Below are 27,192 nucleotides of genomic sequence, written 5' to 3'. Positions count from 1 at the left end.
GTGGTGTAGTACAGTACAAACTTATATATAATTTGATTCCATAGTCAATTTCAGGTTTTTGGTATAATGCAAGTCCTGCCAAAGAGTAGAAATATTGAAAAAAAAACAGTTCAGCTAGCCTTAAAAATCAACATTACTTCTCTTTTAGGTTTATACATAAACTTTTTATAAATTCTTTATAAAACAAATGAATCACACAAAAATTCGGTATTATCCTCTTAGGAAATTTTTCTCAAAATTTGACAATTTTTATACCCCCCCCCCCCCCCCCAGGCAAAAACGGCCCCCTGGCCTGCCTGGCCGCGGGCGCTCGGCCCACTAGCCATATAACCTAACCTAGCCTAACCTAACCCAGTCATTTAGTCGGGGGGGGGGGGGGATTCCTAAGAGGATAACACCAAAAATTCTAGCCCCTTATCTTCATTCTGAATCTTGATATATCAGGGGGGGGGGGGGGGGGGAGGTGGGTAGATACTGATAATGAAAACATAGAAAAAAATATAGTTTTATTCCTGATATGTCTGTCCAAACTGAGGCTTCTTCCTGAAAGCTATTTTAGCATAAGGTTCTAACAAATCTTCATCTATATCAACATATTCGTCTCTGTCATTCCTATAGAAAACAAGGCTTTTAGAAAATCAATTTCTAGATTTAAGAACAAACTGATCACTTGCATTTAATCTTTTAAAATCATTTCTTATGTATGGTAATATATAAAATCTTGATTACTTAACTTGACACTGTACCCCCCCTCCCCCCCAACAAAAAAAGTTTTTTTTTAGTGATAGGCCAAATGACATTTGTATCTGTTAGTACGTAAGATAACACCCTTTGCTATATACACAAGGAAGTCTGCAAGAAATACCACGCTTTAACTGCTGAAAGACTACCAGAAGTAGACCCAATACCCCAAATTTGAAGCTTTCAGCTTCTATAACAAAAAAGTTCTAGGCATTTTAAAATGACATTTTTTGCACAATGAAAATTTTGAAAGAATTTTAATGCTAATGTTAGAAATTTTTAAATTAAACTATGTGGCCTAGAAACAAAATTAAAAGCTTATTTTTGTCATAAATTTAGGTTTTATTTTTACAATTTATTTAGTTTATATTTTTACAATAAAAATACCCATTTTTATAGTCAAAATCATTAAAAAAATTAAATTTAACTTGCGTTGTATCAAGTGTACTGTAGCCAATCAGATGGCTGAAACAGCTAAGCAACCAATCACAGCTGAGCTTGTATTAGTTTCCCCCTTTGTTCTCACTATGATTTTCGTTCACAAATGCAATTTAATCAAATTTTTTCATTGATTTTGACTATGAAATGTAGTGTTTTTATTGTAAAAATGTAATCAGTACCCAGCAATCTAAGTTTCTGACAAAGATAAGGTTATAATTTTGTGTCTAGGCCAGGTAATTTGATATTATTTGTTCTTTTATGAGCATTGGAAATCATTCAAAATTTTGATTGTACATAAAATGCTATTTTGAAATACCTAGAACTTTTTTGTTATTGAAGCTGAAGGCTTTAAATTTTGGGTATTTTGTCTACTTGTGGCAATCTTTCAGCAGTTAAAGCGTGGTATTTCTTGCAGGCGTCCTTTAAATCTGAAAAAATTGTATTTGCTAGAAAATTGAAAATGTTTGCAACCTTTTTTTGCAACACTACCTAAATCAAGTTTTAAACTTTTTTTATAAAATCAATTTTACAAAAAAATATCAATAATTACTCAAAATTTAGCCAAAAAGAAAAAAAACTTATTACATATGTTAATGTTTTGGTCTTTTTTTGAGAGAAGAATATTTTTCCCTTTTTTTCACAATTATAAAATTGTTTGACAATTCAAAATAAGAAATAATAAAAATTTCATCAAACATGCAATTTAAGTGATGAAAATTTAATAAAATAATTTTTAAAAATGTTTAGGAATACCGATTTTCTCCATTAAAAGCAAAATGTTAAATGAATTTAAATACATTTTATTACATACCTTTAAAAATCAATAACATTTTATAGCATGATGTTTTGAAAAATAAATCAGGAAAAGGTATTAAAATACCTTCGAAATGTTTTAAAATCAGAACTATAATTTATTTTTATGCTTTATTCTATGTAATAGAGTTTAATTGATATGATAAGTAAATGAATAAAAATCCTAAACTCATTAGGCCTTTTGTTGACTATTTTAGAAAAAATTCATTTTATTTACAGTTTTTATCTAAATATTTGACAAAATTTTCCTGCTTCAATAAAAGAAAGGCAGTGTTTTACTTTTTTTAAGGTTTTTCTTTATAATTCTAACTAAACTCTAACTAATTTGCAAAGTTAAGATTTCTAATGCCTTTTTAAAGCCACCTTAGTAAAGTGTTTAATTCCTAATACAAATGGTGTTACCTTATATGTTCATGTGCCATACCAAGGACATGTCCTAGCTCGTGAAATATTACTAAGCCTAGAATAAGAGTTCTAACCATTAGTAAACCCAGAACCACTTTATTATGCAATCTACATTTTCCTTGATATTTTGTCTACAGTAGTCCATAAGTGTACAGCTTTACAGTACATTGTTTTTATTTGTTAAAGCAACGTGTATTATAAAAGAAAAAGATTCTGTTCAAAGTAAAATGCTTATATTTCAATCAAAATCTATATTTTTATATTTTTTACCGATCCACTTCATTATGCAAATCAAAAGAAAATCAATGGGAAATCGTTTGTTTTGCTTTTTTCTCCACTTTTAAAAATTGATTCTGATAAAATAACAATTTTTTAAGGGATTTATGCATTAATTATAATGAAAAAAAGTTTAAGGTAGATTTTAATAATTGAAAAAAAGAAATTCTATCCCTATCACTTTAGAGGACAGCTGCTGACCCCCAGTCTTATGGATGAAGCTAAACACATGTTAAAAATAAAAATTAGCCTGAAAAGTATACAAAAATGTTTTTTGATGTGTTAAAAAAATCCATTTTAAAATCTTGATTTTGAGGATGATGGCCTTTAAGATGCTCTTACTGGTGGTGATGGTGAGCTAAATGTTATCAAAATGCATGCCCATGATGAAAACTTATATATTGAACTATGGTCCAATTTTTATAGTCATAGCAGCCTTGAGCCAAGCAATATTAAAAAAGAAAAAAATTGCAATTTTAATTACTAAAATTCATAAAGTAAATAATGTAGTTTTTAGATAGTGGTTATATTTCATGTCGAGAGGCTCCACTGGAGGCTGCTATGACTACAAAAAATGGTACATAGGTTAATAGACAAGTTGTTGTAATGGTCATGTACTTAGATAACCTTCACCACCAGTAAGAGCATCTTAAAGGCCATCATCCTCAAAATCAAGATTTTAAAATGGATTTTTTTTAACACTTAAAAAAAACATTATTGTGTAATTTTCAGGGTAATTTTTATCTTTAACATGTATTTAGGTTCATCCATAAGACTGGGGGTCAGCAGCTGTCCTCTAAAGTGATAGGGATAGAATTTCTTTTTTTCAATTATTTCTGAACACAGTAATAGTGTCGGACTGATTATGACTTAACAAAAAAAATTAGCCAATGAGGGGCTGTTATTGACCAATGGTAAAATTAATAGTGGCCTCTCATTGGCTATTTTTTTTTGTTACGTCATAATCAGTCAGACACTATTACTGTGTTCATTATTTCTTATTTAGAAAAATCATTAAAATCTACCTTAAACTTTTTTTTCAATATAATTAATGCATAAATCCCTTAAAAAATTTATTTCATCAGAATCAATTTTTAAAAGTGGAAAAAAGTGCAAAACAAACGTTTTCCCATTGATTTTTGTTTGATTTGCATAATGAAGTGGACCAGTAAAAAATCAAAAAATATAGGTTTTGATTGAAATATAAGCATTTTACTTTAAAAAGAATCTTTTTCTTTTATCATACGTGTTGCTTTAACAAATAGAAACAATGTACTGTAAAGCTGTACACTTATGGACTACCGTAGACAAAATATCCAGGAAAATGTAGATTGCATAATGAAGTGGTTCTGGGTTTATTTATCTTTTAAAATTTGAAAAAAAAAACTAAAAACAATGGTTGTGAAATGAAAGGGTGAAGAATGATTTTAACTGACTTAATTCAGAAATTCCTTATCAAACAGAGGACATACACAAACTTTTTTGGCCTCTAGTTCTAATATGAGCTTAGATGATAGTGTGCCCCACCAACCAGTGCGAAAATGGATCATACTTTTAAGGGTTATTATTATTTTTATAAACAATAATTTATTTACAACTCATAACATGTATTACAAATATTAGACAGTCACACATAGTTACATAATTAGTTAAAGACATAGTGAAGGAGAATACGCATTTTAGAACTGGCTTTGAATATAAAAATGTATTCACCATTATTTTCAAAACATTCTGGACTTTCAAGATTCATATATGGTTCTGTTGTGTTCCCTAAAGATGTAAAACAATTATGACTAAATTAAGAACCATATTTAGTAGTAATAGTGTAGAAATATTGTATTTTAAATGTGATAAATGTCATAGTCTAAATATACCTATTGTAGCTTCACATCTATCAATAAACCTCTTGACCAAATGAAGACAATTGGTGCAATTTTCATCCTCAACAAAGTTAATACATCCTAATAATGTTTTAAAAAATTAGCTGGCATTAATCATATTATTTTTTGGTAAAGATGATTAAATATAATTTTAAAAATATGTATATATTTTTCTCGTATTCATTTGAATCCGGTGGATAGGAACCGGTTCTCATGAATACGAAAAAACTATGTCTAGCATCGTATTATATCCAGTTTTCTACGAATATAGAAATGTACAATCATAAGATTAAAACTAGTTGGTTTAGCTGGTGACTTCGGCACCTTGGGGCTAAAAACACTAGTTTTAATCTTATAATTGTACATTCTATATCCGCAGAAAGCCGTTTATAATACGATACTAGAAATAACTATTCCTGTTCATCTGTCTTCTGTTGGTCAGCTACATTTATGGGAAAATGTAATTGTTGCAGCTGCTATTCAACCCTATTCCCATTAAGGTAGTTTAAGTGTATATGCTAAGTGTTTATGAAAATATTTACTCAAAGTTTTACATCTATTTTTGAAAACCATGTAAAGTGATACTTCTCTAACATAATAACTATCTAAAGCACAGTATAGCAGACATACATAAAGACTTTGTAACTTGTGATAAGATTACATGACTATTCACACAAAATTTCACAAGCTATCTATGAAAACAGCTTAGAGAAATGCATATTTAAAAAAAATATACATTTAATAGTTACATCATAGACGTGTTGTTAAAATGCTAAAATGGATTCCAATTGTATGAGAAAATCCTCACTATGAATACACAAATTTTTTTAACAATTTATCACCTGTTCCAAGTTGTGTTTCCATTTCTTCCATTTGTTTTCTAACCATTGCTTTCTCTTCTTCACTATAACTAAAATATGATTGCTAAATCTTAATAATTATCTGCTATGGGTGACAGGGAGTGAGGCTGATAGTGGCTGCAGTTGAGAATTGCTAAATACTAATTTCATAAAATGTTTGGCTTAATCATTCCAGCAATATTTTCTTCTTGAAGAGTAACTTTTGACCTATTATTATTATAATAAAATACATAAATCAAAATACTAAAATCAGATTCTGGAGGAATCGAACCCATATACATTGAGGGATATTGTATCCCATTCTCAAAATATTAAATCAGATTCCGGAGGAATCGCACCACGACACATCAAAGGATTCATGTCCTTTCTCAAAACATAAAAGCAGATTCCGTAGGAATCGAAATTACTATCACCCTTACTCCTTGTTTATCAATCAATTGGCATTCAATCGTCATTTATCAATAGCTGTTTATTAACCGGTACTCAATAATCGTTACTTAAAATTCGTTACTTAAAGTTCCATTTCCTATGTATTACTGAGTTTTTTTTTCGGAGGATTTAAGGATTTGACCAGTGTTATCAGGACATATACGGTTATCCTGAAGTCATACAGTGTGAATATACCCTTATTTCGGCAATGATTCACACTTGATTAAACAATTTGTTATAAAGGAACTTGTCAAGCAAGGTTGCCGACGGATCACAATGGGAATAGCGACTTCTCACGAAGGCTTCGGTTCCCTAATTGTTCCGACCTTGTGCTTGGAGGAGTTGCAACAAATGGTAGTAGGATGTCTGCACACACAGCAAGATATATTGTATTATTTATCATCCATTATTAAGATTCATATTTGATATATACTGGACATTGCACTGGCTTGGCAAGGGCTAAAGTACATCAGTGGCTCAACAACCCTTAAAGGGTTATGCCATCCATCTGGTACAATGTCGCATGGAATTCTGTTTGTAAAATATCATTTTAATATTAAGCTTTGAATTTGACTTGGCTAGGTGGAGACGAAGTTCAGTCAATTCCATGCTGGGTACCTTTGTAATCTTGATATTATGCTATTATTGTGCTCCAAATGGAAATCAAACTACGAAGAATCAAAGATCAAAGATCCTGCATAGTAACTTATATATTGTACATCAATTAATAAAAAATATGTTGTACCTATTGAGAAAAATAAATCTTATCTTATCTTATTCCCAAATGTTTAAAGTAGTTAAGCAAAACTCCCAGAAATAAGTAATAAGGCTAGAATTTGCATTGTAGCAAAGCAAGAGTAAGGTTATGCTAAGAATTATCAAGCTATAAAATATAATATTTTTTAATCATTTGTAAAAAAAAACATTTTTTCCCCCTAAATACTTTCAGGGGTGACAAATAAGATTTACCTTCTGCCACTATAGCGGTCATCACGAAATTTGTAAGGTATGGTGCCATCTTTCCATAGTTTGTTACTTTCTCTAAGTTTTTTATTGAGTAAGTTAATCTAAAATCTATTTAGATGTGCTTCTTAAGAAGTTACATTATTTACATCAGTTTTATATTGCAACAGAATACAAAAAAATAGAAGGAGTGTGAAAAAAATGATTTTAGGTCCATATTCTCTGTAAAAATACACAGATGCTTTTTAATATCTCTTATAACAGGAGTACATTTTAGAGCTCACAGTATTGAAAAGGTGTGTAAGGTGATGTATTCATATAGAATTTAGGTTAAATCAAAACCTTTTTTTTACTTGAAAACAACATGGAGAAGTAATTATCTAATAATGCTTTTTTTAAAAATGATTTGGTAATCTGGTTGATTCCCAAAACCGGAAAACAAAGTTTTCTTTTATGGACAAAAAGTTTTTTTTGATTAAAATTATTTTTTGACATACTGTAAAAGGAAGAAAAGGAAAGAATTGACCTGATAAAGTTGAAACCAGTTAAATATTCATCTGTTTCATCATAATCCAGATTTGTTGCACCTGTAAAATATTGTAGAAGTACTAGCAGCTATGCCAGTAACATCTAGGGGTTGTGTATTTGAAGGAGGACAGAGCAACAATATAACTAATTAGATTGTAATAATAAGTAACTTCATTTTCTGTTTATATATCCCTTTATTCATCTTTAGGTACATATGTTTGAGGGACAAATTATTTGTAGAATTTTTTCATTGTTAATGTTCCAGCGGATATGTGTTGATGATATTGTAAAATTTAAATATGTTTTATAAAACTCAATATTTTCTTGGAACTTGTTTAAGCCTTGGCTACTAACTAAACAAAATTATTTTCCTAAAGTACCTGCTAAGTTGATGAAGAATAGTAGAACTAATATCTTTTCTTTGGTCATTTTATCTGTAATAAAAACTAGTATGTGTAATTGACAATAAATAAGTTTTCAATGTGTAATAGTTTATGATTGTATATATCCACCAGGATTGCCTCAATTTTCTTTGTCTTTCAAGATTTTTTATTCATTATCAATCAAAAGTCTGCACATTTATCGGTTGGGTGGTAGAGGGGGGGGGGGGAGAATTGAATGCCCACTTTATTATCTTAATTTCTATTAGAACTTGAAAGTTAAATATTTTTGTGCATGTCACCTATTTGATAAAGTCAGTCATAGTCATATTTTGCTTCTTTCACCCTTTTATTTAAGAACCTTTGTTTTTAGGTTATTTTTTAACTTAAATAAATGGCGGTAATCATCCTATTTTTGTTAGGATAGAAGAAAAATTATTTCATGAAATGTTTATTTTTATATAAATTTTATATTTGAAATCTCAAAGCATAAATGTTTACAGCTGCAGCTGTACTTTGTAATATTCCAGACTGCCTCATTGCAGGTTTTTGGCTATTTTTATATTTTTCAGATTTTTCCCATATCTTAGGTGTTTATGGTCCGAATTGCAATATTTTTTCAGTTATAGATATCAAAATTAAATTTCCTATCGTTTGATAAAAACAACAATGACAGTCAGATTGCCTTTTTGCAGGTTTTTGGCTATTTTTATATTTTTCAGATTTTTCTCCATATCTTTGGTATTTTTCGTCCAATCTTAAAACTTTCTTGCATTAACAGTTTCAAAATATTTTTTCCCATTGTTATGTGCATCTAGTATGTAATTTACTTTAACCGTCTTCATCATACAAAATAAAACAAGGTTTTGTGTTTATTTTCTCCAATAAATCTATTCTTGATTTTAATAAATACACTTTAAATCTTCTTGTACGTATTCCCATCCACATTTGTTTGTGCTTCACTTCTTATAGATGTTGTCATCCTTGTTTTATTTTAGATTTAAAAAGAAAAGAAAAAAATGTTGGTGGAGGGGAAGTTGACAACCCCCTATTTAAAATTTTATTATACAATTTTTTTTTATTTGGGGGAGGAGCATTTTTCTTGGGGCGATTTCTCATAGGAGGGAGGTGGTACCCTGCCCCAATATATAAACCTTCCCAGGACCTATGAGAAGCTACTCTGGAAAGGACAATCATATCAGCAAGATCTTTCAATACAAAGAAACAATCAAACAGCCAAACATCCTTTTAGTTCCTTAGATAATGATAAAAGAAATATTAGGTAAAACCTTTATTATAAACAAAACATTTCGTGAAAAGAATTGTCCTTTTACTTCAAAATACATTAGGAAGAAATCTAATTATATATTCCATTTTAACCTGTCCTAAAACTGTAAATGTTAAAGTTAGCAAGTGTCGATTCCTTCCCCATTATTTGACAAAGTGTTTTCTTAATATTTAATGAAAATATTCTCACAATGTTTAGATATAGAATGTTTATATTGTATAAATTTTCTGCTTGTGATAAAGTACTTTCTTCCTTTCTTCACATTTTCCCTTATCTTGGTATGGGGATCATCACCCCGCCCCCCCCCCCCCCTGTTTTGAAAAAAAGGAGTAGATATTCATTTTTTTATTTCATTAGGTCAATGGAGTACTAAGTAGCCCCGCAGGGTTAGGGCATTAAGGCAATATAACTAGGCTAGGCATGCATAAAAAAATTTTACCCTCCCCCTAATATTGGATTTATATTAAAATTAGGGGGGTTGGGGGGTTCAGTTCTCGACAGACACTTTGTGGGAAATCATCACTTTCTCTCTAGACAACTTTTCCTAATCTTATAAATAGATACAACACACACTCTTTTTAGCTATTATATAATAACAAATATAACTTACTTTACCTCTACATATATCAACAAACAATTCAATTGTATTCTTTGTAAAGAAAATAAATGACCTAAAAGATTATTTTCCAAAATTATGAGCCCTGATAATAAGAGAAGTTGTCATTCTTGTTTATCTGTCTCAAGGATTTATTATTTTTTTTAATTTCTTCCTTTCTACAGCTACAGTGAGATAAATATCAGAAGAAAACAGAAATTATAGATAAGGAAAAGAAAAAACACCTACCCATCCTTTCTCTCTTCAAAGGGGGGGGGGGGGTAACTTTTCTGGACTAGACTTTAGATGGAGACCACAGCTGACTTATTTTACAGACATATATGTACAATATATGTATGTTTGTCAAAGAGAGCAGAATTTAGAGATTTTCTCTCAAAGTTCCTATTGAGCACAGAAACACTCTCACCTATTAATTTTTTTGATAAAAGTAGAAAATAAAGAGAGGAAAGTTTCTTTTCTCACTATCCCTATTAATTTTTAATGAATTAAGCAATGAAACAAGCAAAATCTACCATTTTTTAAATAAAGATGGGGTGGGGGATTTGTGTGCTTGACTCGTCTTCCAAGGTAAGCTGTCACTTTTTTTATTACAAATATATGTATATATATATGTATAAAAGGGTAGACAAAGAAAATGGGTTTCCTAAAAAATTTTAGCAAGCTTTTAAATACCCCCCCTTTCACTTGTTTTTAAAATAAATTTAAAAATTGAAGATAACAAGTTTTTTTTCTAATCTATTAAGCCTAAGGGGAGCGTAATGTTTCCTTTTCTGTCCAAACACCCGGGGTATCAGGTTAAGTAACATACATCAGTCAACCATCTCTTTGACCTTTGCTTTGAAAACCTAACAGTGCAAGATGAGTTGAGCCTGTTTTTTGACAAGGCATTTACGCTGCTCTAACTATTAATGTTGCGCACCTAACATAGAAGCAGTATGAATCAATTAAATGTCCTTAGTTTAGAAACGGTTTTAGCCAAGATTCAAACATTCACCTCCCCGACAACAAGCGTATGAGCTATATGTTGAGCGTCGGTCTCGGGTCCATTATTAGGGTATACTCTAGGGTTAATCTTTTCAAATGATTTCCAATATGGTTTCAAAACTAATTTGTATCCGTTTGGTCTCTCAGCTATACTGAAAAACCACATTTAGCATTGTATTTAAAGACAATTTTCCATAAGTATTGAAATATAAATCATCAATTATTACCAGTTTGTAAGCCTGGGTATTTTCTCAAAAACTGAAGGATCGTGTTCTCCCATTTCTTAAATTTTTAAAATTGTCCTAACCTCCCCCCTTTCTCCCCCCCCCCCCAAAAAAAAAGAAACCGCCGTTACGGATTGAATTGTCTGGAATCACGGTTCACAGTTATGGAATCTTGACCACAAAGATTTTTTATTCAAACTTGACAAGTGAGGTATTTTTGGAAAGAGGAATTTATATAGAAAACGCCTATGAAAATTAGAAAATCCGCAGAAATCATATTTGCAAGTTATTTGCAAAAATCTGCAATGTTAATTTGCAAAATTAATTTCATGCCTTAAATGACTTATTTAGAAAAAAATCTTTTTATGAAATGTGTTTATCTATAAGTTTGGAACATACTTAAGGCAAAACAATTTTTGGTATTATCCTCTTAGAAATTTTTTTTTCAATATTGAAAATTTGAGTACCCCCCCCCCCCCCTCCCGACAGCGAACTATGAACTCTGGCCGCAGCGCTCGGCTTTCTAACCTGCCTAGCCGCAGCGCTCGGCCCCCTTGCCTGACTAGCCGCAGTGCTCGGCTCCCTTGCCTGCCTAGCCGCAGCGCTCGGCCCCCTTGCCTGCCTAGCCGCAGTGCTCGGCCCCCTTGCCTGCCTAGCCGCAGCGCTTAGCCCCCTTGCCTGACTAGCCGCAGCGCTCGGCTCCCTTGCCTGCCTAGCCGCAGCGCTCGGCCCCCTTGCCTGCCTAGCCGCAGTGCTCGGCTTTCTAACCTGCCTAGTTGCAGCGCTCGGCCCCCTTGCCTGACTAGCCGCAGCGCTCGGCTCCCTTGCCTGCCTAGCCGCAGCGCTCGGCCCCCTTGCCTGCCTAGCCGCAGCGCTCGGCTCCCTAGCCTAAAACCTAACCTAACCTAAAATAGTTGTTCGACGTTAGTCGGGGGGGGGGGGGGGGGGTACAAAATTGAAAAAAATTGAAAAAAAAATTTCTAAGAGGATAACGCCCAATTTTCTTTAGTGTTACTTTTTTCACCTTATATATGAAAAAAGCAGTTTCTCACAATTTATGATAAAAAAAGGTATAGGAACAAAAAATATGTTATTTCTTGGTGTAAACACAATAATTGGCAGAAAATCTATCATCCTAAATGTAAAAAATCAGATATAGAATCCTTTTAAGAGTCAATAAAGTGCAAAAAGTAACCAAGACATTTTTGCAAAGTATGAAAATCTAAAGAAAATAGTTCTTTTTGATTTTGATATACATATCAGATAAATGTATATAAAATTAGTGATCAAAAACTATAAAACAAGTTATAACTTTTTTCAACACTATCATTGATTAAAATGCACTTTTAGGTTTACTCATTACCAAAGTAGCACATAAAAACTCTTTTCATTAAGTTATTAGACAAAATAAATTCAAATCAACAATTAGGCGTTTTTTATAATGCAGTAGGCCATTTTGTAGTTGGTTTTTTGGCATTTATTTTGTTTAATTTCTACATAATAGTAGAAATGGCAAATTTCAGTAAAGAAATGGATATGTTTTATATTTTTTACATACTTGTGCGAATATGTGTAAACGATTTAGTATTTTCGAACTTAAAGAGATTACATATCTTATTTGTATATATTCATTTAATTAGGTCTTGTAAATGCTTTTCAGGAACTTTAAAATGAATAACAATTGGCTCCTATGAAAATCATTTATTGAAGAATAAATAAAAAATAAATTAACAATCGAACAAACAAACAATTTTATTTTGAAATATAGGAGTAGAAGGACATAGTAGAACCAACTCTGTATCTATCTCTATGAGCAACAGCTGTTTATTTTGATTGATTGATTGAAATCAGCTGATAACATTCATTGAGAGCACAGGATTGGTTCTGGCAAAAATGTGGGAAGACAATGGAAGTTGTTGTAGAACTCATGAAAGGAGAAGAAAGTAATTGGAAAGAAAAATTGTGGCCACATGTCACATTCAAAGCAACAACATGGCCGCCATTGCTAGACAAGGCAGGGAAATAAGAAGGGATATTTACAAAAGGAGAGGAAAAGAAAAGGGGTGGTTAGATAGAGTAAGACAGGTAGGAAGAGGAAGGTTTGAAGGAAGGGGGGGGGGATAGATTTTGTAAGTAGCATGGTAAAAACTTATATGACAATTAGTCCAAAAAATGAGCTGGGATGAGCTTGGTCAAGATGAGAGAATTATTGCTGTTGTCTGGGAGCATACTCCTGGTAGTACAGGGGCAGGTCGTAGTACTGAAAATATAAAAACAATTGATCAAAAACAGTTTTTCAAAAATTTATTTGTCAAATCTGCATTAAAGACTTTATATAAGTAGTGTTCAAAGTGTTTTGCTAACGGGGTGAAGATTTTGACACCACCCCATAAACCAAAATCGAGGGGGGTGTAATGGGGGTGAATTACCGACAACAAAAGGGGTATATTTTTACATTTATGGGGTTGGTTACATCCCTCTAGGTTTCTACTAATTCACTCAAGAGTCCCATAAGTGTCTTTGAATAGGTGAATTGACAAGCATCTCACAGCTAAAAAATTTCTTTCACCAAGACAAGACATTGAGTTTCTTCACAGTTTAAGAATTTTTTTTTTACCTGGCTAGCCTGAGCATCTCTGCTGGGTCTGTTCAGTTCAACAACAGGTCGGGGCTGGCTGGTGAAGAAAGAAGGAACATAAACCTAAATAACAAGTACAGTTAGCATTATAATAAAGTAACAGGATCCCTGTCTGTTTGTGTGTAACAAAAGATCTTGCTAACCTTTTGAACCAATATGGTTCTCCTTACATACTTTTCATAGGTCAATATAGCTCACAAGAGAAATCGAAAAAAAAATATATAACTTATCCCATCTGATAAATAGCTGATCTTAACATATATAGATTTTTTTTTTACCTGGCTAGCCTGATCATCTCTGCTGGGTCTGTTCAATTCAACAACAGGTTGGGGCTGGCTGGTGAATCTTCTCTATAATTTATCAGAATTATCAAGGGATAAGACAATGGCCGATAAATTGAAGAACATCCCCAATGACGATACACAAAATTACATGTAGATTACACTTAGTTGTTAAACGGTTCAACCAATCAAAATCTAAAAATAGTCCCCATAGTTGATAAGCCAACGAATAAGAAATCGTTATTACAAGACTTTGGGGACTAGTAATAAACAGCCCAATGTCCCCTCCCTGCCTTATAAATAAATCCATATTAACATACCTGTCTTACTCTTCTGTCCTCATCATCGATAGTCAAAGACTCGTCCTCAAACAGGTTCAGAGCCATCTGGCCTGAAGAAAAAAAATATTTTTGAATAAAATTTAACAGCAAATAAAGGTTTGTTTCATTTCATTAACAAACTACCAAATCAGACCGACTAACGAATATTAAAAAATATAAAGTGAAAGTTTTTAGATATGAAAATTCCCGAATATTAAATATATAAAAAAAACAAATCTTTCTCAACCCAATTTAAAAGGAAAAAGTCTACTTTATCCGAAATATATTTCAAGTTCTAGTTAATATAATATAAAATATGTATTTCTAAAATTATCCAGTAAATAAAAAAAATAAAGTCTGAGGTGGATTCTTAAAAAAAGTTTTCCCCACTAATCGCTTAGTGGGGCAAAATTGTTTTTGTGATAAATCCACCAAAATCACATTAAAAATCTACAAAAAATAAACAAAATCATAGAAGGGTTATGAATATAAGATTTTATTTAATTTTTGTAGATTTTTTATGTGATTTTGGAGGATTTTTCACGAAAACAAATTTGCCCCACTAAGCGATTAGTGGGGCAAATTTTTTTTTTAAGAATCCACCTCAGTTCTCTTTATTAAGTCGGGAAGAGTAACAAGTTGACGTACGGCAGATCCTAGTTATAGAGAAGCTGCGGTTTTAATATTAAGGGTACGAACTGATGGAAAGTGTCATGTGTGACGTCATAAAAATATGTCTAAAACGGAGGCATGAGAGGAAAGGTGGGAAAAGAAATCCGTAAAAAAGAAATAGATAATATACTATTTTTATGACGTCACGCATGACACCTTCTAGCTCTTCTAGGGGCACTTACTAGCTTTCATGGCGTGGCTCATGACGTCATGGCTCGTCTTCATGTTCTTGTAGACTCCGCCGATACCGGTATAACCGCCGGGGGCAGCCAGGGCGGCTCCAACAAGGAACAGCAGGATAACAGCTTTCATCTGAATAAAAATATAAAGTTATTTTTTTTCAAAAACAATGGCAAAGAAAAATAATTATCATGGAAAGAAAACAATGTAGCAGGTTTCGTCAATACCTAAATTAATGAATAAAAGCTATCGATATCGGACAAACGGACCAACCGACGCTTGATTCAGGATAATGTTTATGGACAGACATACTTACATTTTTAGGACTTGATTATAGAGTTGCTTCGCTTAAAATATTGTTCTTTGTTGGCAGTATAAATCTCATTTTCCCCTGAAAAATTAAAAATACTTTTTATCTTTAATTAACGGCTGCGCCTCTATCCTTTAATGGGACCCTGTATTCCTGTAGGAGAAAGTAGAATCCATATCTTAATTGACAAACAATACAACTTTGTATAAATAGGAAAACATGTATCTTTCTTGCCAAGGAGAAAGTGAGTTATAGAGAAGCTAATAAAAAAATAAACACTTAAGCAACAATAAACAATAACATGCTTTCTCAAACTTTTTGTTCTTTTATTAAAATCTTGATCAGTTATTTAAACTAGCATTGTCAAAACTACCAAGAATTGATTATATTTTGTATGTAACCATGGGGCAGGGATGAATTTAAGCTTTTTTCTAAAAACTCCCTTTAAAAATAGCAAATAATGGGATGCAGCCGATAGAATTTAATAGTATTTTATATTAAAACTAGCGGCTTCGCCCCTAGCCTCTAGGGGCTTTGCCCCAAGAGGTTTGCTCAAACCATTTTTTTTGTATTTTAGATTTAAAAGAAAAATTGAAGGAAAAAATTGAAGGTGGGGGGGGGGTAGTCGACCTTGCTATTTTAATTTTAGTTTTAAAAAGAAAAAACAAATTTTTTTGGTGGGGGGAGGTACTTTCATTTTTGGGGGGGTTGGGGGTGTCCCACCCCCCAAGAAAATAGTTATAAAGGAGAACCCGATTGGTTCAGCGGTTAGTGAGATCCTTCACTACAAACAAACAAACAGACAGACATTGTTATACTTTGTATTATAGATATAGAATAAAGGAACGTTTTAGTAATATAAAAAAGCACTTAACAAAATAATAATCCTTTTTTGGACTTGTTTATTACATTGTCCTTTTGAATATAATATTTTTATTGTTTTGTTTGGATCGAGTCTAGTTCACAATAAAATGTTCCTGTGAACAATTATCTACATAAATCTATAAACTTGAAAGCTGCTAGCTGCCAAACGACTTAAAGAGCATCTTATACCTTCACACAGCTATAAAGCAACATTAGAAGACCTATAGATAATCTGGAATAGTAAAATTCCAATGAAAGCTTAATGACAAAAATGATGCATTAAAATATATCTTTAGGGTATTAATTTGTACTGCTAGATAAATGTTCATTACTAAGTTATTTTTAGACCTTCTTTTGCCGGTTGAAATTTTGTTCACATAATTTTTGAAACATTTTACTGTGAACTGCACCTGATCCTTTTGTTTCATATAAATCCTTTTATTCATTTCCGGTGTTATTTAGGCCAGATTATAAATAAAATAACAAGGAGGACAAACAACTTGATAACCTAGCAAAGCACCACAATCATGCATGGATAAATAAACGTACATAGTAAACTATTTATAGAATATTAAACTATAGAATAAATGTTCAGTGATAAAACTCACCCATCCCCCTCTCATAAAACAAAAATTTTTGTGGTAAACTCTTTTTAAAAGGAGGGGGGGAGGATTGAAGTAGTTTAGTCTAACATAATTCCAAAAATTCTGTGGGTGCCTTTGTCACTTTATGATTTTGTTTAGTGGGGGTTTATCCCCTCCCCCCCAAAAAAGGTTGCAAGGATTGGCTTAGCCTCATTTAAAATGACTTATCAGATTTGTTGAAGAACATTCGTAATATTGAGCTACTTTACTCTATTAATAATTAATTTACATATTAAAATAATTAATAATAAATATAGAATTATTTGTTTATTTTACATTTTATCATTTTATTTAAATATTTTATGTAAAATAATTAAATATGCTATAAACGAGTTAAATTTTACTTATATGCTATATGAATAAAAAGGTAAAGGAAGCGAAACTTTTACTGACATATAGTCGGAAGTTCTTTATCAAACAGGGGACATGCAAGATATTCTATAGCACTCTAGCCCTAATAGGAGCTAAGATAATAGAAGAAGGGGGTGCATTCTTGGCTCGTTTTATTGCTAAAGGTATAAAGTTTTTTCTGGGGGTTCCTTTCTTACATACGGAATTTCACAACCTTTAACTTACAAATGTACAAATTTTCAAAACTTGAGTTTTCAGTGGCGGGTGTTGTTTGAGGTAGCCGCGGCTTGTAACTGCCGCAGATCTAAATGGTTTGCAGCGGCGAATCTTTACCAAAAAATAATAGAAGAAGGGGGTGCATTCTTGGCTCGTTTTATTGCTTAAGGTATAAAGTTTTTTCTGGGGGTTCCTTTCTTACATACGGAATTTAACAACCTTTAACTTACAAATGTACAAATTTTCAAAACTTGAGTTTTCAGTGGCGGGTGTTGTTTGAGGTAGCCGCGGCTTGTAACTGCCGCAGATCTAAATGGTTTGCAGCGGCGAATCTTTACCAAAAAATAACATGTTATGTAGACAATTTTTAAGTATCTTAGTCAAAAATTGCAGTTGGAGGAGCCGTTTTAAATTTCTTGCAGGTCTGGAGGATTAGGATCTATATGGAATCTGAAATTGGCTTCAACAATCTTATACATATTTAATTATTTTTTTTATTTTATTTATAATTCTATTGTTTCTCCCAATAAATAGAAAACATGGGTATAATACCTTTCATGGCATCACCTCTTAAGGGGCGTTTCGTCATATTTTCACTGTAGCTTTTGATAGATTATTTTAGGTTAGGTGATTTTCTTGCAGGGATAGAAATAGAAATAGGAGAAAAGCTATGTCAAAATGCTATGTCACGAAGGGGGCTATACCCAAAAACACTGTTGCTATCCTTGCTTGGGTTTTAAATTGAAATATTTGAAAATAAGTTGAGATTTCATGTTTCAAGTTATAGAAAAGTAGGTTTGCTATAAAACATAAGTAAAATATAACAAAATTTAATGTTCGTTTGTTTTACCGTTTTAGAGCTTTGCTTTTATGGATGTGTCATCCTTGTTTTTAAAAGTTTAGTTTTCATATCTCAAGTAATAGAAGAGTAGGTTTGCTATAAAAGAATTCCTAAAATATAATGTTTCTATAGTGGATGTAAACTTGACAAAATATAAATAGCAGCCTTCAGATTTGTCAAAATTTCACCTGTTTTTAAAAGCGTAGCTTTTCTATAATATACTTACAATTTTGCTTCAACATTTATATTCTGATTATTCAGTTCTTACACTATATAAGTGTTAATGTCCGTTTGTCCTACAGTTCAGTGCTTAGCTTTTATGGATGTTGTCATCCTTGTTAAATTTGTATTTATAAAATATCTGTTTAGAAAATAATATTACATTAAAATATGACAAGATTAATCCTTTTTGATTTTTAATCTCTCTATTGGTATGTTTTAATCTAAAAGCTTTTTAAAATAAATATTAATAGATTATGCATATTGGTAGCTATTAGAGTTTGATATTGGAGTGCCACAAGGTAGCATATTGGTAGCTATTAGAGTTTGATAGTGGAGTGCCATAAGGTAGCATATTGGTAGCTATTAGAGTTTGATAGTGGAGTGCCACAAGGTAGCATATTAGTCACTATTAGAGTTTGATAGTGGAGTACCACAAGGTAGCATATTAGTCACTATTAGAGTTTGATAGTGGAGTGCCACAAGGTAGCATATTAGTAACTATTAGAGTTTGATAGTGGAGTGCCACAAGGTAGCATATTGGTAGCTATTAGAGTTTGATAGTGGAGTGCCACAAGGTAGCATATTGGTTTAGATTTGACATTATGTATTATTTTTAACAAATATTACACATTTTTGCTTCTAACATTTGAATTTTAGAAATTTAGATTTAACAAAAGGTATTTTCCCTTCAAGTGCCTAACAATCTTCCTTCCATATTATTGAAGTAGATTGAAAAAAGGTGGATGAGTGGGGGGGGGGGTAGTTGTAATGCCTTTTATATTTATATATTTAAAATCAGGGGAGGAAGCCTTTTTTGCTTGTTATTTACAGTGAGGGAAACCTCCGACAGAATTTGCTCCTTCTAACTAATCTTTTTTGTGTGTAGGGAGTAGTTAATGGCCGCTAAATGACTGGAGGGATAATTCAAGCAGGATTTTCACACACAAAATATTTCATTATTGTTCTGTCCTGAAAGTTTCTGATCTGTCGATCATTTATGTTGGATTGCAATTACAGAGTAAGGACAATGGGAGACAAGTTATTCAATTTTTTACCTCATCAGCTTTTCTTAGCAGTAGCGGGTGCTTTCACTCAATTAAGCTCTGAAACCCTATGACTATATTTATAAAATAAATTAAAAATAAAGGGAGGGATGTAGTTTTTGTTTGATTGTTTATAGCTTTAGGTTAGGTTAGGTCAAGTACATGGCGTAGATGTATAAAAAGACAACTACCTCCCTTCCTTTTTCAAAGACATTTTCAGTCTGTTTCTAAATTATTTTCTGCTACTTGGTTGTGTTAATATAAACGAGACCATTGGTTAATTTTCAATTACCCAATAGGAAGGTTGCTGCACAAGGTGGGTGCGATGGGGAGATATTTAACCCTTATTTAACCCTTTCTCCCTCTAATGTTTTAAATACTCTAATGCGTAGAAGGCTGTATTTCTGTAAGTGTTATTACATAAGTTTGTTTGTCTGCATTTCTTTTCATTCCACTTTTAATTAAAATAGTTTGACTAAAAGTAAATATAATTGAAATCTAAAATACATATAAAATGTAATAGTACGTCCTTTCCTATTTTTATGGATTTTTCTTTCATTTGTTTGAAAGAAGACTATTGTAAATATGAACAAAGATCAGATAGCTTCTTTACATGGAAAAGTTTTTTTTTATATAAGAGAAGCTCTTATATCATAAGAAAAGGATAAATGAGCATCATCACTTAATCAGATCTTAATAAGCATAATAAGTCTAAACAAAATTATAAACAAATTTGTGGCAAAATTGCGTAAATAAAGAATTCTTTAAAAGGACATACTTTAATTTTTAGAATTTTATTATAGAGATACTTTGAATATAGTATAGTACATTGTTGTCCTAGGAATCATTATTTAAAAAAAAACAGATGAACAGAAAAATTGTATGTTGATATATGGACCTGGCCCTCAAACCAATAGATTGGAATGTAATTGAATAAATTAATATTATATTGGAATTATGTAGAAATAAGTTGTTGTATCTGACTTGACTACAATCATCTATTCTACATATTCGAATGTCTGTCTGTTGTATTGTATTGATAATACTTGGTTTTTGATCATATGATTTTACCTCATACGGGCGGGGATGCTGTACATTAAGATATATAAGTTTTCCGGAATTTTAATGTTAGGGGGAGATTTGAAATCTGCATCAAATTTTAAAGATTTTTTATAAAATTCGTTTTTTGTATAATTCTTTATCTAAAAGCGGAAATGCATTTTAAGTTAATTAATTTTGACTAATAGGATAGGTGGATTTTAAACTACCTGCGCTCTAATTGGTTGAATGATGTACGCCATCCAATCATAGCGCAGATTTTTTAAATCCACCAATCACAGATGCCAAAATTAATTAACTAAAATTGCATTTCCGCTTTTAGATAAAGAATTATAGAAAAAATAATTTTATAAAAAATCCTCAAAATTTGATGCAGATTTCAAATCTCCCCCTAACTTTAAAATTCCGGAAAACTTATATATCTTACTGTACATGACACCCAAACGTCCAATAACTCTTATGTAAATATCTTATTTTGATAAAGGTTGCGTGATTTTTTACTAAAAATTATATCAAATACAATCTTTACAAAGGAGGAGGTAGGTTGTGCTAAAGGTGTGAGTTTTAAGGCTTAAAAACAGTAGTAGAACAATAATATTCACTTAATATGTATGATGCATTATTTGCCAAATGTACCACTTTTCTGCACTACCTCTCCGATTTTGTTAATACTCTATATTTTGGTCTGTTGGGTAATTCAAGGATGCTGGATGGCCAAAAAAAAGTTTCTGAGTCCCTGGATGTCTAGATATCTAGCTATCTATGGAGGTAGGTAACAAAACTTTAAAAAACACCCATTTTTTCACAATTTTAAAAATTAATTTTTTCATCAATCTTACATCCAACCTATACATTTTATACACCAAAATGATCGTTTATTCATGTAAAAAGTGCACATAATGCTATTTTGGCCAAAACTCTAATTTTACAGGGTGTCCAACAAAAAGTGTATTTTGGATATCTAGCGTAATACCCAAAATACCTGTCCGAAAAAAATCATTTTTTTGGGCTTAAATCCTGTGTTTTATCTGTGGGCATATGTGGTATATTATGGTTCGGAGGACCCGGGCCTATAAGGTTGTCAAATTTCATTTTGGAACACCCTGTAAATGTGATTTTTGTGTCTGTAGAGCTAAAACTTGGTCCAAATTGGCTATTTTTTTTCAAATTACTCTAATATGTGTCTTAGTATGTTTGGCCATAGTGTTTTCTGACCAGATCAATATTTTCCTATTTTTTGGACACCCTGTATTTTCAAAAAAAGAGAAAAAAATTTTATGTTTTTTTTTAAATTTTTTTTCTATTTTTAAGTTACTTAAAACTGTCATATAGATACAGATTTTGACTAATAACAATAATATTTGCCTATTTTACAAATTTTTACACTTTTGGGACACCCTGTGCATGTTTTTGAAAAATGATGATTTTTGCCCATTTTTGGGAGGAAGGAGTCGTTTTAAGGCCATAGACTATGTCTTCATTATTGTAGAACTTTTCAAGATACATCATTTGTTATTTATGCAAAAAGCGCAAAAACCGAACCGTTTTGCCGTTATTCACTGCCAAAGGTGGAATTTTTTACGTTTTTGCCGTTCCCGAGGATTTAATGCACATTTTAGGTAAGAAGACGTTGATTTTTCAAGATTACTCTGAAATACTTTTATTTAGGAAATTAAATTTTCTAAAATTCATATTAAGTCAAATTTTTTGTGCAGTTAACCGTTTTTCGTCGAGATGGATTTCAATTGTTAAAACAAGAAAATGAAGTGTATATAATATAAATAATTGCTATAACATAAGTAATAAAAGAAACATAAACCATGTGCATTTGAAATTTCTTTTGACAAAAATTGGTTGGACATACAAAAATTTTTACTTCACATGAAATTTAGTAAAATAAAATGCCTAAATAAAAGTATTTCACAGTTATCTTGAAAAAATCAACGTCTTCCTACCTAAAATGCGCATTAAATCCTCGGAAACGGCAAAAAACGTAAAAAATTCCGCCTTTGGCAGTGAATAACGGCAAAACGGTTCGGTTTTTGCGCTTTTTGCATAAATAACAAATGATGTATCTTGAAAAGTTCTACAATAATGAAGAAATAGTCTATGGCCTTAAAACGACTCCTTCCTCCCAAAAATGGGCAAAAATCATCATTTTTCAAAAACATGCACAGGGTGTCCCAAAAGTGTAAAAATTTGTAAAATAGGCAAATATTATTGTTATTAGTCAAAATCTGTATCTATATGACAGTTTTAAGTAACTTAAAAATAGAAAAAATTTAATTGGTTTATTACGTTTGGACACTTAACTTAATAAACCAACAAATCAAAATTCACTCAAGTCCTCAAAGTTATTAAGTCAAGAAATAAGAAAATGTTATGATAAACTTTGGGAACTAGTGCTATTAACAGCTCATTGGTCTCTCTCTCTCTTTAAAAATCTATCAATTGTCTCGACTAGACTATTTGAGGAAATACACCAATTATTATATTTTACCTGTATAAAAAAGTTTTGAAAACAAAAAAGAAAGTATTTTATGAAGTAACACATTTTATAACAGAATAACCTTCTAAGTTTAATTTTCTGAGATACTAAAATATTTCAAAGATTTTTTACAAATAGTTTGGAAGATTTTTTTTTCTCAAAAATATTTAATTTCTAAATATATTATAGATTATTAGATAGTCAGATCAACAAATTGAGTTTTATATGAAATACTCACACAGCAGTGTTTCTATAATCAAGATTGGTCCGTCCATCTGACCGTCAGTTAGCTCTTTTCGTTAATAAAAACAGGTCCATTTAAAACTTGGTATTTTTTTGCTTTTTTGACAACAAATGATTGACACCATGGAAACTGTCCCAATTTTGTATAACTTTTGCGGAAAATGTTCCAGTTACGTCATATTTTTCTTTCCCGAAAAAGGGAAGGGGGGAAGAAAATCTCTTCAAAAGAGATGGGGAAAACCCCCTTTTCTCCCATCTCTTTTTTCTTCCCCCTTTCCTTTTTTTTCTTTCCCCCTTCTCTTTTTCGGGAAAGAAAAATATGACGTAACTGGAACATGTTCCGCAAAAGTTATATAAAAAATTGGGACAGTTTCCATGGTGTCCAAATGATTGTATGTTAAAATTATCCAATTCACATGTTTTTTGGAACACTGACGCCTAACAAGGTATAATGTTATCAGCGAAGAATCTCTATAATCACGTCCTAGAATGTAAATATGTCCCTAAACAGTACCATGTATTTAAGCAGTTTTGCAACTTTACTTACAATTTTGTCTATACTTATGCATTAATATTCTGCTTAAAATTATCCGATTAATCTGATTTTTGGAACATGATTCCTATTACAACAAGGTATAATGTTATAAGCAAAGCATCTCTATAATCAAGTCCTAAAGTAAGTCCATAAACAGTATAATGTATTTAAGCAGTTTTGCAACAAATTTACTTACAATTTCGTCTATACTTATGCATTAATATTCTGCTTATTAAGTTCTGACATTCTAAAAGTGTTTATGTTCGTGTTTTGCATTTAAGATCTTCGCTTCTATGGATGTTGTCATCCTTGTTAAAATAAAATCTTTATATATTTTCCAGGTACATTAGAATCATTCCATCTGAATAAACAGACGGACAGAATTGATAAAAAAGACACAAAAAAATCTTCAAACAAATTCAGTTTTCTATATCAAGTATTATAGACAGTTTGTTAGCTAACAAAACTGGTATTAATTGTATGTTTTTTTATATTTTTTTTGTAGAAAATTGTCTGTTATACGATGCTATACATGATTTTTAAGTGTGGCAGAAAACAGGTTTTATTCCAGCAGATAATAATAGGTATCAAAGATATACTAGTAATTATATTTCTCCAACAGTAATTGAAAGTTCCATTTTAAACTCATAGTTATGTATAATCACTAGATTTAAAAAGTCAGTAAGGTATAGCTCTCTACTTTTAACAAAAAAAAATCATTATTTTTAGAAAGGTTTTGAGGTTTTATACTTGTTGATATATTCTTTCTATTTATTTTAGTATGTCCACTTTATTTTAAGGATTTCTAATTATGCATAAATTGGCCCTGAGATATTTCACTTCATTTTAAAGATTTATACAGAATAACCAAAAAATTCAGTACAGCATGCTTTTCCAAAAAAAGTCTAGAAAAAAATCACAAAACCTTGTTCAACATAACATGAATCCTTTAACCTTCCAATAATATTCCAGTATAACAAAATATTTAACTAATTTAAAAGTTCTTGCTTCTTATGGAGTATATATAATAATCAAACCTCATTTTACTTCATATTATATACTAGTAGTCGCACACCTGGCATGTATGGCTCTGTATACAAAAACTTTTTTATGGTAAGAAAGGCGCAGAAAAATAGCCTAAAACCTTCTCAAATCTTACAAATAAAAAGTGATGTATATATATATATATAACCTAGTTAAAAATTAATAGAGTAGCTATGATAAAATGAATAAAAAAATACAATTGAATTCCCTTTTAGGACTAAATCAGTTTATTGAATTAAAAGCAGATTATGTTTTATTTGCAGTATTATAACTATTAAGATAAACAGTATAGTTGAATGTATATTGACTTTATTAATGTTATATGATATTACAACCAGGCAGCACCTAGTCACAACTCTCCAGATATTATATTAGGTTGTATATTGGCTTTATTAAGGATCTGTGATTTTACAACCAGGCAGCACCTAGAGTCTAGCAGCTTACTTATTCCAAGCTGCTGCCCTCCTACTTATTTATAATTCTATAAATATTCATTAATACCATATGGACAGAGATATTATTTACCACAGTAGCATAAAACTATCTCAAGATCTATATTAAGCTTCCTAAAAATCCTTTTAGTAATCATAAAAATCCTAAAGTTCAGACAATAAGACAGAAAAACATCCTAATTCTTAAAATATATAGTGTAAGTCAAAATATGAAGCCAAAAACAGTTTATTTTTTCAATAATTTTAAAAATCAAAAAGTTTACAAAAAAATATTTTCTCCATTGAACATATCATTACCAAGGTCATCATCATTCAATTCATTTAGCCATGATTAGCAAAAATTAGCTAAAAAGTAAAAAAGATTGAAATTATCAAAGTCTTTTTAGTGTAGAATATTTACATTATATTAATCATGTATCTAAATTTTAATGCAAATAACGATGACAACATCCATAAAAGCAAAGCTCCAAAACAGTAGGATAAACAAACATTAACACTTGTACAGAACTGAATAATCAGAATATGAATTTTTAAAAGTCACAACAAAATTGGAAGTAAATTTGTTAAAAAAAAACTGTTTAAATACAGGATAATATCTAAGGATATACGTATGTTTTTAGGACTTTATTATATAGATGCTTCACTTATAACAGAGTACTTTGTTGACCTAGGAATCAGTATTCCAAAATAATATTAATTTTATCGCATAAAGATTTTGCTAAAAATTAACATGTATAAAATGGACAAACTGAATTCTGGTAACTATTATAGAGTTGATACGCTTTCTAAATCATACCTAACAACTACAGGAATCACCATGCAAATTTTGAAATCGATAGGACAATTCTAACATGCCTAAATTAACAGAAAGCTTTCTGTTACGGACAGACCAAAGGTCCAAACCTAATATTAAAAAAGCTTTGCTTTTAAAAATATATCCTAAAAGTTTAAAACATTTACATATGAGTTCTTTATTGATCCGGGGATGAGGGGGGGGGGGTGGAAAAGCACCTTATCTGACTCATATTTAGGCATCTCCTAGTTGAGCTAGAGGACTAAAAAGTTTGTGCAGCTTATTTTGTTAATATACCGGGTCACCCGCGACCATGGCTCAACATGTAGCGCATTCGCTTGTCGTTGGGAAGGTGTTAGGTTCGAATCTCGGTCCGACACCGCGTCAAAACTAAAGACGTTAAAAATGGTTCCCACTGCTACTATGTCAAATGCGCGACGTAAATAGTTAGAGTGGGGGGAATGCCTTGGCCCAAAACAGGCGCAACTTGTTACCATGCACAGTTAGGACTTCTCAGACAAAGGTCGTGCATCACAGAGAGTTGGTTGTCTGTAATGTACTGTACTACAGGTATGAGGTGAAGGACCAAGAGTCTGGCCTTGATTGACAAGTTGACTGTTCAGTCCAGGTGCAACTCACCCAAACGACATCAGCATAATATACCGGGTCATTCAAGAGAAATGAGTTTTTTAAATACTAATTATGAATAGAAATAGATTATATATGCTTTTTATATTTGGAAAACCTGTTATGGGACATTTATGTTTCAAATATTTATAAGATTATTTCCACAAATTATGCCTTAAAAATTAGTTGTGCAAAAAAGTTGAGTATATTTTGTATTTAAGGTAGGTATTTATTACCTAGGAACTTGTTCTTATAAGTATCTGTATAATTACCTTGTATCTTACACAGAGCATAGTAGTGTGGAATATCACAAACCAGTCATAAAATTGCCACCCATGACCATGATGAGCCTAAAATTTGAAAAGCTAGCATTCAATAATGTCTTTATTGTATTTGAAACAATAATGTATTAAAAAATTATACCGTAATAGGAAAATTCATTACAATATAATTATAATGGAAATTCTAGTATGATTTTTATTCTGTAATTTATTGCGTTTTTATGATGATGTATATAAGAGAATACATTTCTAAACCATTC

General features: G+C 31.3%; 3 protein-coding genes across 3 annotated transcripts in view; 1 reads left to right on the top strand and 2 right to left on the bottom strand.

The window, feature by feature from the left end:
• Positions 1-27,192, top strand: part of LOC145306744 (OCIA domain-containing protein 1-like) — a 369,294-nt gene that overhangs the window by 59,963 nt on the left and 282,139 nt on the right. The gene's annotated exons all lie outside the window — the stretch shown is intronic.
• LOC145307594 (zinc metalloproteinase nas-14-like) lies at positions 507-7,765 on the bottom strand. Its single transcript, XM_080150048.1, has 8 exons — positions 7,717-7,765; positions 7,335-7,395; positions 6,815-6,886; positions 5,399-5,466; positions 4,551-4,637; positions 4,390-4,446; positions 2,398-2,455; positions 507-612 (listed from the first exon to the last, which is right to left on the bottom strand). Exons 1-8 carry the CDS (start codon positions 7,763-7,765, stop codon positions 507-509), a joined length of 558 nt encoding a protein of 185 aa, XP_080006174.1.
• Positions 12,515-15,058, bottom strand: LOC145307082 (uncharacterized). Its single transcript, XM_080149419.1, has 4 exons — positions 14,922-15,058; positions 14,068-14,138; positions 13,446-13,529; positions 12,515-13,088 (listed from the first exon to the last, which is right to left on the bottom strand). The coding sequence occupies exons 1-4, from the start codon at positions 15,049-15,051 to the stop codon at positions 13,035-13,037; spliced, it is 339 nt and encodes a 112-aa protein (XP_080005545.1). The 5' UTR covers positions 15,052-15,058; the 3' UTR covers positions 12,515-13,034.

The sequence above is a fragment of the Acartia tonsa genome, chromosome 15 (assembly GCF_053477335.1).
Source record: "Acartia tonsa isolate MP-2025a chromosome 15, ASM5347733v1, whole genome shotgun sequence".
NCBI lineage: Eukaryota > Metazoa > Arthropoda > Copepoda > Calanoida > Acartiidae > Acartia > Acartia tonsa.
Note: the sequence above shows the minus strand (reverse complement) of the source record. Positions and strands in the feature narration are given on the sequence as shown.